We start from the raw sequence: 13223 nt of genomic DNA on the forward strand, positions 1-13223 counted from the left end.
CTCACATGTTTTTACCTAAGTAAAAGTATCAATACCACAAGGTAAAGAAATACAAGTACATTACATTACATTACAGTCATTTACAGATATTCAAAATGTAGTTGAGTAAAAGTACAAATGTATTGGCAGCAATATGTGCCAAAAGTAAGACATTTAGGAAAAATGAAAATTATTTTACACTGTAGAAATCTCTCAGCTTTATGACAGAAACCATAATGTGTCATAATAATGATGATGATAGTGATATAATTTGACATTCAACTCCTAAGCCACTCCCTTGTCATAATAATATGCCACAGCACCTTTCCAAGGGAGAACTCTGCATGCATGCATTGGTGGAAAGTAACTAAGTAAATGTACTCAAGTACTTTCTGCATAATGAGTACTTTTACTTTTGGTACTATATTTTGATGACAAAACCTTTGTACTTTTACTCAAGTAAATTCTGAAACCCAGACTTTTACTTGTAACAGAGTATTTCTACATTGTAGTATTGATACTTTTACTTTACACCACTGTTGAACATTACGCTAAATTCATCCACAAATGGGAGAGATTATAGCCTCACCTCTGTGAATGAGGAGCATCCAGGAGGTGCAGTCTGTCATTCTGTAGGTCCATGGAAGGAGCTCTCCTGCCTTTGGCTCCTAAACTGTCTGTATGTCTGTCCATCTTCTTCTGGTAATGATGTAGCCTAATGGACTGTCCATAAAGAGCAGAATCACACCATCCGTTTACTGTAGTGTAGCCTATCCATCACCATTAGGCAGTGGTATAAAGTAACTAAGTACATTTACTCAAGTACTGAGGTATTTTTACTCATGGAGTATTTCCAAGTCTCAGTACTTTTACTTCTACTCCACTACATCTCAGAGGCAAATATTATACTTTTACTCCACTACAATTATTTAAAAACGGTAGTTTCTAGTTACTTTGTAGTTTTGATTATTATTACAAAACATTAAACATTACCCACTTCAGCCCTATATACATTTCGGCCATTTGAAAATAGCGATCTACAAGCTCCCAATGCGCATGGTGAGCTTGTAGATCAGCTATTTTCCAAACATTTTTATACATTTGAAAAATTGTGAAACAGGACATTCTGCATAATGAGCACTTTATATTTTTGGTACTTTAACTACATTTTGATGCCAATACTTTTGTACTGAAAATTCCGGACTTTTACTTGTAACAGAGTATTTCTACATTGCAATATTGATACTTCTACTTAAGTAACCTATCTTACAAATGAATACACATTTCCAACATGCATGAATGTGCTCTTTATCATAATCCTTATTAGATATTATTTATGTATTGTCAAAATGTGGGTGACTTACCCTCCTCTCACGTGGAGCCCCCCAGCAAAGTGTGATGTTTTAAATATTGTGTCAGTGTGAACTATTGATCTGGTATGACGTCATACATGTTCTGTACATAAGGACACGCCTTTAAGTTTCCTCTGCCGCCCACGTGACCTGCTGGGATTCCCTCTCTGGTGGGTGGATTTCTACACTCACGCTTCGTCGTCTAAAGCCATGGTTCACATGGGGCTCGTCTGTCACAGGCGTCGTGGCGCAACTTGTTACTGGTATAGGACATTTCTCCATTTACAACCTGTATATCTACATAAACGTTCACATTTCAAATATAAAGTGCTTACCCCACGGCCATGGATGTAATAAGTTAAGACGCCTGGGTTTAAGTATCCGTATCGTCAGTATTGTTCAATAAAAAGCATTTTTATCTGATCGGTGGCCATTTTCTCAAAATGTCCATATGCTTTCAACTACGCGAACCTATCGGTTGGGATGTGTATTGCACTCTGATATATTATAACTCTATGAGAAAATGGCCACCGATCGCATTAAAATGCTTTTTATTGAACAATACTGAAAATAAGGGTACTTATAGACCCAAGCGTTTCAACTTGTTACATCCATAGCCGTGGGGTAAGCACTTTATATTTGAAATGTGAACGTTTTTGTAGATGTACGGGTTGTAAATGGAGAAATATTCTAAACCAAGAACACGTTGCGCCATGACTGTCATGATATGACACTATGACAGTCATGTTTCAGGGTCGTGAACTAGCAGAGCAGAGCAGAGGAGATGAGGACAGAGGAGGCGTTTATGGGACGAAAGGAAAGAGAAACAAAGTTCACACACAGTCAGTCACACCTTAGCCTCGGAAACCCATGCTTTTTTTTAGTCACACCTTGACTAGAAGTGACACCCATAGGGTGACACGACACGGCACCTCGAGTTACCAAGGAGTAATGAGCAGTGGTGTAAAGTACACTTACTCAAGTAGGCTACTACTTAAGTACACTTTTGAGGATTTCCCATTTCAATACTTTTACTTCTCCTCTACTTCTACTCTTCTACTCCTCAGATCTACAAGCTCACAATGCGTTGCCATGCGACACATTGTAAGCTTGTAGATCTGCTATTTTCAAAAGATGTGTATACATTTTGAACTTGTGAAATGGGACATTCATTCTGCACAATGAGTAGGCCTACTTTACTTTTGGTACTTTAAGTATAGTTTGGTGCCAATACTTTACTTTACATAGAGTACACAGAGTATTTCTACAATGCAATAGATAGGCTACTTTTTCCACCACTGGTGGTCCCGGCAGAGGTAGAGTCCAGCAAAAGTGAAAATGACCCTTTTTGCAACATCGTATCCAAAAAGTAAAGGTAGTCCGAGACGCCAACAGATGTTTGCAAAATAGTCGGAAAGTTACATTTAACCGACGGGTTTAAACAATCGTTTAAATCGCTTATCTAGTAAGCCTGTGCCTATGTTTTCCCATTCAACCCGGAAGAGCCCCTATCGGCAGGTGCCGGTACTGCTCCTTATTTGGCTACAAAGGGAACACATACATAAGCGATTTAAACGGTTGTTTCAACCCCGTCGGTTAAATTTTACTTTCCGAATATTTCGAAAACATCTGTAGGTGTGTCAGACTACCTTTATTTTTTGAATACGATGTGCAGAAAAGGGTAAATTTCACTAACTTTTGTCGGACTCTACCTCTGCCGGGTGCAGAGACAGCGGGACCTCATCTCAGAGCTATCGTGGGGCAAACCCAGTATAGCGAGCCAATATCCGAATATTGCGTATAATTGATACCCGTCCGTTTGTTCACATTCACATGATATTCCCGACAGACAGTAATGAATAATAACCACTTCCTTCCGAAACCAACGGACATGGTAAAAACCGTGGGAGTTTCGTTATCTAAATTTAGTCCATGTCATTATTATATCATCACAAATCACTCTGTTCCTTCTGTTTCAAAGCGGTCACGCAGCAGCGTGTGCAGTAGCCATGGATCACAAGACGGTCATGGATGAACTTCAACATAGTGTTTGCACTTTTTCCCTTTCTGCTCCATACATCTACATAAACGTTGAATTTTCAAATATAAAGTGTTGACCTCATGGCAACGGATGTTACAATTATGTACGGGTCCTCCAAAGTACTCGTATATTCCGTATTGTTCAATAACAACCATTTTAATCCAATCGATGGCCATTTTCTCATAGAGTTATAATGTATCAGAGTGCAATACACCTCCCAACCGATAGGGTGACGTGATTGAAAGCATCTGGGGAAAATACGGAGAAAATGGCCACCAATCGGATTAAAATGTGTTTTTTTTATTAAACAATGTGAAGATACGGGTACTTTTGAGGGTCCGTACGTAATTGCAACATCCGTGGCCATGAAGTCAGCACTTTATATCTGACATTTTAACGTATATGTAGATGTACGGGCTAGAAAGAGAAAATAGCGCAAACGTTATTTTCAAGCTAATATATGACAGTCATGTATCAGGGCTACGTGTGTAGGAAAAAAAGTGTGGGGTAATTTAGGAAAGACCCACCATAACTTCTTCTCTTGCATGTTCTGGTAATCACATCAAGGTGATTCAGCACAGCAGCAATATGGATCTATAGGCCAGTGGTTCCCAAACTGGGGGTCGGGGGTCCCCACATGAGGGGGGGGTCACAGTAAAGTGACAATTTAAGAACTTTTAAGACCCTTTTAATACCTTAAAAAGTGATTAAAATAAATGAAATGAAATGAAAAAAGACCATTACTGCATGAAAAGTAATCAACAAACTATACAGCACTATAAGAACTGGTCAAACATTGGACTAATTGTCAAATCATATAAGAAAGAGGCAAAGATTTTGACAATAGCAGATCTACAAGCTCACAACGCCGTTGTGAGCTTGTAGATCTGCTATTTTCAAATATCCAACGTTTAAGGGCTGAAGTTGTGTACATGTATGTTTTGTAATCTAAATCTACAAAGTAACTAGTGACTAAAGTTTTCAAATAATTGTAGTGGAGTAAAAGTTCATCATTTGCCTCTGAGATTTAGTGGAGTAGAAGTAAAAGTAGCCTATTGAAAATTGGAAATACTCAAGTAAACTAAAAACACCTCAAAATTGTACTTAAGTACAGTACTTGAGTACATCACTGACTATATACACCTTAAAACGCTGTTCTTACACATGTTCTTTTGATCAGATTAAAATAGACTAATTCATTGGACTTGGTCAAAGCCAGTCAGTGGTTTGTGTGCTTGTGTGGGGGGCGGGGCACTGGGCTAAATATAATAATAAATAACCACAGACACAGCTGAGCTATCAGAAAGGAAAGAGAAACCATGTGACGTGTAATACCACCATATATCAACCATTTCCTTTCCACATTATCAGCAGCACGTGTGTGTGTGTGTGTGTGTGTGTGTGTGTGAGTGAGTGAGTGAGTGAGTGAGTGAGTGAGTGAGTGAGTGAGTGAGTGAGTGAGTGAGTGAGTGAGTGAGTGAGTGAGTGAGTGAGTGACATGATTTTTGGGGGGACCAATCCTCAAAATGAACCCTAACCCTATGCAAGTGATCTCAGGAGTGACATAACGTAGCTTGCGTTGGCTTGCAGAATGTGAATTCCAATCGCACGTCGCACGGCCTCCGACTGTATTTCTACCAGCGTAGGACCCGTGACTAGCGTCGGCGCAACCACACTTGCAATTTCCCAGAATTGCAAATATTGTAGTTTAGTTTATCATCCTGTAGAGGTGGTGTTTGTTGGTGGTTTTTCTGTGTATCTGCTTCATGGATCATGTGACCGTGGTCATCTCATACACAGAGTTTAGTGGTTTTACTCAACAGGATGTTTAATATCACACTTCTAACTGACTGACTGTGGGTGAGCTGCAGCAAACAATAACTGAAAGGAAACAGGATGGAGTGTGTGTGCATGCAAGGGAGGGGTAGTTGTGTGGGTGGTATAGAGGGGGGGGTTGTGTGGGTGGTATAGAGGGGGGGGTTGTGTGGGTGGTATAGAGGGGGGGGGTTGTGTGGGTGGTATAGAGGGGGGGGGTTGTGTGGGTGGTAAAGAGAGGGGGGGTTGTGTGGGTGGTATAGAGAGGGGGGGTTGTGTGGGTGGTATAGAGGGGGGGGGGGTTGTGTGGGTGGTATAGAGGGGGGGGTTGTGTGGGTGGTAAAGAGAGGGGGGGTTGTGTGGGTGGTATAGAGGGGGGGGTTGTGTGGGTGGTATAGAGGGGGGGGGGGGGTTGTGTGTACCACCCCCTGTATTTTGACAAATACAGGGGGATCCCAATGTTGTGGTGTATCTTGAAGACCAGGCCCATAGCAAGTTGCTGTACTCTGTCAGCAATTCCTTCTGAATAAGCTATTCAGAAGGGAAAACTAAAGTTTAGTTTATCCCTTAAACAGTGCAAAGTATTCAGGCCATTCTCATTCACCACAAATGAATAAGGACGTTTACATTTATTGTCAGAGTGCATGTGTTGTGTTTGTACTGGAGCGTCTGCCTTGCATTTCCCCTGTAAGAAAACTACAAGAGACAACCCGCCCACTGGGCGGGTTGTCTCTGTAACAAACTCTAGAAACGAAAGTAAAAAGAACCTCATATGATCCTTTGTGTAGAATCAGCAAAACATGGAGCTTCACTCCGTCTCACATTTATCTTTACAACTCAGTGTTTTAACAGTAAAATCATGTATTTATTTCTACATGTTGCTGACGTGGAGCAGCTGTTACAACACATCTTTCACAGGTAATTTTACATTAAATTATACTATTTATACAAGATATTTTCAGGTTCCAATTAAACGTATGGTTCCAAACGGGGCGACAGCATAGTTAAGTACTGGGAAGGTAGGGGCTGTTTTAGATAAATACAATATGTTCACGTTTTAATGTTTTGTTTCTGGAACTAGCCCTGAAACATGACTGTCAAACTTGTACCTGGTTTTAGGCACGGTCGGGGTACTAAACCCTGACCAGGCACTTTCTCCTTTTACAGCCCGTACATCTACATACACGTTCAGACTTCAAATATAAGTGCTGACCTTATGGCCACGGATGTTACAATTTGAATCGGCTGGGTTTAGTACATGTATCTTCCGTATTGTTGAATAAAAAGCATTTTAATCCGATCGGTGGCCATTTTCTCCGAATATTCTCCATGCTTTCAACTATGTGACCCTATCGGTTGGGAGGTGTACTACACTCTGATACATTATAACTCTATGAGGAAATGGCCGCCAATCGGATTAAAATGCTTTTTATTCAACAATAGGGAAGCTACGGGTACTCAGACCGACCCGATTCAACTAGTCACATCCATGGCCATGAGGTCAACACTTTATATTTGAAATGTGAACGTTTATGTAGATGTACGGGTTGTAAATGGGAAAAGTACCAAAACCAGGTAGAAGTTCCGCCATGACGCTCGTGTGAACCATGTGAACTAGCTTCTTCCCCCTTGTCACACTAGCCTGGGATCCAGCCTGCTTCGCTACGTTCGGCGGACTTTTAATAAAGTCCGCCGAACGTAGCGAAGCAGGCTGGATACCAGGCTATTGTCACACACCCTGACCCTGTACTTCAGCCCCGGATGTTAACTCGGGGTCATGCCTATGTTCCCTCAGCCTTATGTTCCCTCAGCCCTATGTTCCCTCAATAGCCTACCTAAAACATTTTTTTCATCCAAATTAGACCCTATGTTCCCTCAGCCCTAGGTTCCCCAATCCCAAATTAGACCCTATGTTACCTCAGCCCTAGGTTCCCCAATCCCAAATTAGACCCTATGTTCCCTCAGCCCTATGTTCCTTCAGGATCACACATAGCCCTTTGATTGATTGATTGATTGATTGATATCTTTATTGATCATGAAATAAAACATATGTCACATGTAACACATACATCTGAGCCACCATAATCAAAAGGATGACACAAAAAAGCTTACAGTTTGTTTCCATTGCGGTCCCTTCCATAATGTGTTGGTGAGGTCACCTGTTGGGGTCCTCTGAAAGGGGGTGCAATGATGCGTCTCGCCAGTCCGGATATTACGTTTGTGACGTCGACCCACCATTCACCGTACGCATTAGGCAATTTTAATGTAGGATAGGCCACGTCCGATTTTATTTAATTTCGTTGGCTATCCCTTGGCCTTATGACAAGCCTAAAATGTGTAGAATAAATACAAAGTTTCAACATTTTTGTCAACTAAAACTAAAACCGGCGTGTGATTCCAAATGCATAAAGATAACTGATAGTAGGAATTATGTGAAAAATCATTACGAGGTGGATACAGGCATGACATTTGGCACACATGTAAACTGTAAACATGTAAACTCAACATCATGTGTGTGCATGTCTGTGTATGTAAGGGACACAGGGAAACTGTCAGAACCTTCCCTAAAACATCCAGGACAACGCTCCATACGTCCCAGACTTCCAAACTGTGGAACACACACTGTGTGTGTGTGTGTGTGTGTGTGTGTGTGTGTGTGTGTGTGTGTGTGTGTGTGTGTGTGTGTGTGTGTGTGTGTGTGTGTGTGTGTGTGTGTGTGTGTGTGTGTGTGTGTGTGCTTATTTATCTTACTTTCTGCATATTCTTATTTATTTTACTCTCTGCATATTATTTTATTTATTTTACACTCATCTTCTTGATCATTACTGTTTAGTATTGACTCATGTGTGCCATTTGATGCTCTTACTAGAATGCCTCTCTACCCACTAAGCTACGCCCGCCCCAAAGGACAATTTGATATACAGTACTTCCAGCAACCACAGGCGTCTAATCTATAAACTGTAAACATAGCAACATCATTTGGTGCAAATGTGTGTGCATGTCTGGGTGTAGGGGACACAGGGAAACTGTCAGAACCTTCCCTAAAACATCCGGGACAACGGTCCATAAGTCCCAGTATTCCAAAATGTGGAACAAACTCCCCTTTGCAGTTAGAACTGTAGACTCACTCCCAATTTTCTGAAGACATCACCTCAGACTCCACTTTAGCCTGTAGTACTAGCCTTGACGACCATGCAGTCTTATGCAAAGGTTAAAATGTAATTTCGTTTAGTTTGTATAGTTTCAATGTACATATCATTATCTTTTTTTATATTGCACTGTGTAGACTGATGCTAGGTTCTTGGTTGACCTATAATCCTATTACTGAGGCACTACACTTATTGTACGCTCTGGATTAAGAGCATCTGCTAAATGCCTAAATTGTAAATTGTAGGTCTGTTTTGCAATTGCAAACCATACAGTATGGTACTGCACAGGCTTATGAAACAGCTTTTTTTTCACTTTATGGGAGAAAACTGAAGACAAAAGATTAAAAAAAAGAGAAGTATGACTAAGTTACAGACCGTGTTGATCACATGACTGTAGAGATACTGTGTACCGATTTGCATGACGTTTGGATAAAAGCTGTGGGAGTAATAACCAAAAATGGGTTTTGCACAAATCTGCCTCCTGGTGGCGCTATAACAGGCCCATGTGAAAAATGTGGGGCAGAGGTTTTGATTTGGCATCAGTGAGTGTGTGTGCACAGTTTCGCAGCAACCGGGCCAACGGTGCGGGAGATTAGCTGCTCGCACACGGACAGGACACACGGACGGACGGACGGACAGGGTGCAAAACATACTCTCTCGTCATGCCTTTCGGCCTGGCGGAGACAATAATAATAACTAGAAAGTACTGTTCCTGAAGAAACAGTGTGGGATCGCTAAGAATGTTGAGCTGGTATTGATAGTGTTAGTAGTGTTATAGTAATAATACAATGACATCAGTATTATGACATCACTGGCATTACCATTCACTAGAATGGCATTATGCATTATGACGTCACTAAATGGCACTTCTCCATTGAAATGACCCAAAAAACGGGGGGAATAATAATAACTAGAATGGCATTACCATTCACTAGAATGGCATTACGCATTATGACGTCACTGAATGGCATTTCTCCATTGAAATGACCCAAAAAATGGGGGGGGGGAAATAATAATGATAATAATAAATAGTGAAGATAACATTAGTGTGATCGCTAAAGCGATCCCACAATAATAAAAACCAGGGAAGAAAAGAAAAAATCACACCCTGTGTGAAGTGGGCGGTGTCTTGCTAGCTAATCACAATACTGAATGGAGTCAACCAATCATGTACAAAAAATAAATACATTTATTGAAACACTCTTTATGATGGAAGAAACCATAACTTAAAAAAAACAAATTTATAGTTTTTTTAAGTTATGGTTTCTTATATAGGGCTATGCACATGTGTCATGTGACACTGGCCAATCACAGTCCTGAATAGACTGTGATTGGCCAATCACGGTGCAGGGTTAGGCGGGGTACATTTTTGGCCAATCACAGCGCAGGATTTGTTGTACAAATATCCAAACCTCACTTATAGGGGCGGTTTCACCGCCCAAAAAAAGAAAGAGAGAGAATGCAAAAAAGAGCCAAAAAAAGAGAACATCAGCATAATGTACACATGCAGGATATGCAGAGATGGTGGATGCAAAGAGGCAGGGGTTCTTTGCACGGCATAGGTTTGTGGTTAGGTTAAAACTGGCACATCTTCCATTTATCTGTGCATGTGAGACATGACATTCTGTGCCCACGTCTTCTCCTCTCGTGTTGTCCTCATGCAACCCGCAGACAGAGCTGTTCGTTTCTGTTTCACCAACATGCACAGCCCTCCTCATGCTGTAGCTGTTATTGCTGGAGTGGAAAAACATAAAGCTTCTTGTTAAATGGTTAAAAAGTGAATCCTAGATCAAGACTAAATAAATGACAACAATTAATTAATTAAGAAAAAGCTTTTAAGAAGACATTTAAAAGAGGATACTGAGTTTTCCTGAGATCCCCAGGCCGGGAGTTCAACAGCAGCATTGCTAAAGCCCTGTATCACTGCTGGATGATCTAAGGCAATGCCCAGGCTCATAGGGAGCTAAAAGATCACACATATAAGTCACGGCTTTAAAAAACAAGCAGTAAACACATTAAATGAATACTAAAACTCACATATAATCAATGAAGGGCAGCAAGGTTGTGTAATGTGCTCACTTCTCTTGTGTGTCAAAGAGTATGTGTGTCAAAAGCCTAGGAGCAGTGTTTTGTATCAATTGCAATATTTAGCTTTCTGATACCCGAATAAAGTGCAGAAAGGAGATTAAAGCATGGATGACCTTTTCTAGGTTTGCGGCAGTAAGGACTGGCCTGACTTTAAGATAAGAAGGGCCCAAAGGAGTGGTCAGCAAGTATACATGTGACAAAAATAAATGAATAATCAACCATAAAAGGCAAAAAATGATGTACCATTTCAATTTACAAACTTACAAAGCTTATTTATATTGAAACATCTCTCTACGTCGTCTTCAGACGAGCCCTCCATCGGCGTCCCCAGTCATCTCGGTTCTTCATACATCTGGCCAGCTCCTTTGTGCTTTCTGCACTAGCATCTTTTCTTAGTACATCCACGTAGGTAGGTGTGGGAGTCAGTGGGACGTCCTCTTGATCGATGCCCGTGTGTTGGTTCCCACAGTACGAGCTTTTTGACCGGGAATTCTCGGTGTCGGTGTTGATTCTATTTTGCTCAGGTAATCCACAAAATGTGGAATCAAGGTAATCCTGATTGTTTGGGATCAAATTGATCCCAATCCTATGTTTTTATTTTGAACTACTCAAAATAAAGATTCGACCCAGATTAAAGCTTGTTGACCACTGCCTGTCATCAGGTTGGCCTTGGACTTTGCTTTCCTCATGGACCTAACTGTATATTATACCAGTAAAAGCTACTTTATGTGGACTGTGACACTTTCTCACGAGCTAGTACTTTGTCACTATCACCTTTAGTTTTGGATCTAAGTATGGCAAACAATAATAATCCTATACTATCCTAATAGATTGATTAGATGCTTATATTAACCACTTAAGCCCTATTTTATACTTCAGTCATATACGATTATGTCACACAAAAATAACTATCTACAAGCTCACAAGTCAGCATTGTGATGTGTTGTGTTCGTTTTAAGGATTTTTGCAATTAATGAACATTTCTGCCAATAATTACATGACAAGTGTCCTCTCGAGCTTTGCTCTACATCAGACAGAACTGAATATGTTTTCGATTCGATGGTGGTTGCAGAGAGGCAGGTGTTGTTTGCAAGGCATAGGGATGTGGTTAGGTTGAAGGTTTCACATCTGTCATTTCTCAGTATTAAATATGATCTACAGCCTTCTTTGTGCCCACTTCCTCTCCTCTCGTGATGTTCTCTACACCACAGCAGACAGAGCTGTTAGCTGCAGTTTCATATGTACCAACACACACAACCGTTAACTTCACCTTGTCAAAACAAGATGGTGGTGCGACATGCACAGCGGCCAACTTCACTTCATCCTGTGAAAACAAGATGGCGCAGAGACAAGTGGACTTACATGGTCTCCACACAACGTTTTATTTCCTATACTAACAATGAGGGGTCAGTCTGGGGTCAGTCTGGTGTTTCCCAGCTGAGGAAAGACCCCAACCGAAAGTCAGAAAAATATTCTTCTGGCTGCTTCAAAACTTCATCAACTTGAACCCCATCAATTTCTGATAGTTTGGACAAAAATCCTACGGGAGGTGTTTTTTGGACATAGCATACCACACTTGAGCCTAAATAAAATAATCATATTTTTGTACTGGAAACACGTCTCTCCTCCTCTGTCCTTATCAAACCTGTTGTTGGGTATTTTAAACTGAATGTATGAGGGGAAAAAAATACCTTAGCCTTAATGGCAAGAAAGAGAGTATAGAACAAGTCAGAGTTCCTCGGCCTAGTGGGAAGGTGTGCGCAAAATTTCCCGGCAATTGCACGCTGTGTTGATGATTTGAGGCATCGAACCAATCCTGCAAACTTTGGAAGCGAATCTTAGCCAATCAGGATAGAATATAGAAAATCGGACAGATCCGTGTTGATCACATGACTATATAGATACTGTGTACCGATTTGCGTGAGGTTTGGACAAAATCTGTAGGAGTGATATCCAAAAATGTGTTTTGCACAAATCGGCCTCCTGGTGGCGCTATAACAGACCAATCTAAAAAGTTCGGGGCAGAGGTTCGGCTTTGGCATCCAGGGAGTGTGTGTGCACAGTTTCGCAGCGGCCGGGCTAACTGCCGGAGATTAGCTGTTCACAGACAGACACACGGACGGACAGACACACAGACGGACACACACACGGATGGACAGGGGGTAAAGCATACTCTCTCGCCATGCTTTTCGGCCTGGCGGAGACAATAATAATGATAAGTAGTGAAAGCTCATCTGTCAATCAAATAAATACAATAAAATAAATACAAATTAAAGGGCCCCAGCATGATAATCTAGAGGGCAAGACCCCTACAGTGTTTTTTACAAACCAGTATTGTACTGCACATGGCTTATGAAACTATATCACATTTTGACACTACTTGCCTTTTACGTTGTGGGAGGAAACTGATTACAGAAAGATAAAATAATATAGAAGTGAGCAGTTACAGAAGTGGTCAATTTCATCATCAACTTTATGTTGAAATTTGTGGACCAGTAGATCATATTTCACACTAATAAAAGTAAATGGTACTAAATAGCAGTAAAAGTGGTTCTGTGTGTGTGTGTGTGTGTGTGTGTGTGTGTGTGTGTGTGTGTGTGTGTGTGTGTGTGTGTGTGTGTGTGTGTGTGTGTGTGTCAGGGATTCCGTTAGCCGGTATTTACCGGCCATTGACCGGTAAATACTGGAAATGTTTAATTGGCCGGTGGCCGGTTGGGAAAATGCTGTTTTTAGGCTATTTTATCATTTAAGCCTATTATTAATATTATTATTTGGATAAAATAGTTGTCTACAACCATT

The 13223-nt window shown here is 40.9% G+C and overlaps 1 protein-coding gene across 2 annotated transcripts in view; it reads left to right on the forward strand.

Annotated features, from left to right (window-relative positions):
- The first annotated feature begins 5971 nt into the window (after positions 1-5971).
- Positions 5972-13223, forward strand: part of LOC308077410 (uncharacterized protein) — a 76092-nt gene continuing 68840 nt past the window's right edge. For both annotated transcript variants that reach the window (XM_080418088.1, XM_080418089.1), the window contains exon 1: positions 5972-6105. In XM_080418088.1, the coding sequence (XP_080274214.1) occupies positions 5988-6105 (118 nt within the window). In that variant the 5' untranslated portion in view covers positions 5972-5987. The remainder of the gene's footprint in view (positions 6106-13223) is intronic.

This window comes from Gymnoscopelus braueri (genome assembly GCF_963280865.1).
Source record: "Gymnoscopelus braueri genome assembly, chromosome: 21".
Classification (NCBI taxonomy): Eukaryota; Metazoa; Chordata; class Actinopteri; order Myctophiformes; family Myctophidae; genus Gymnoscopelus; species Gymnoscopelus braueri.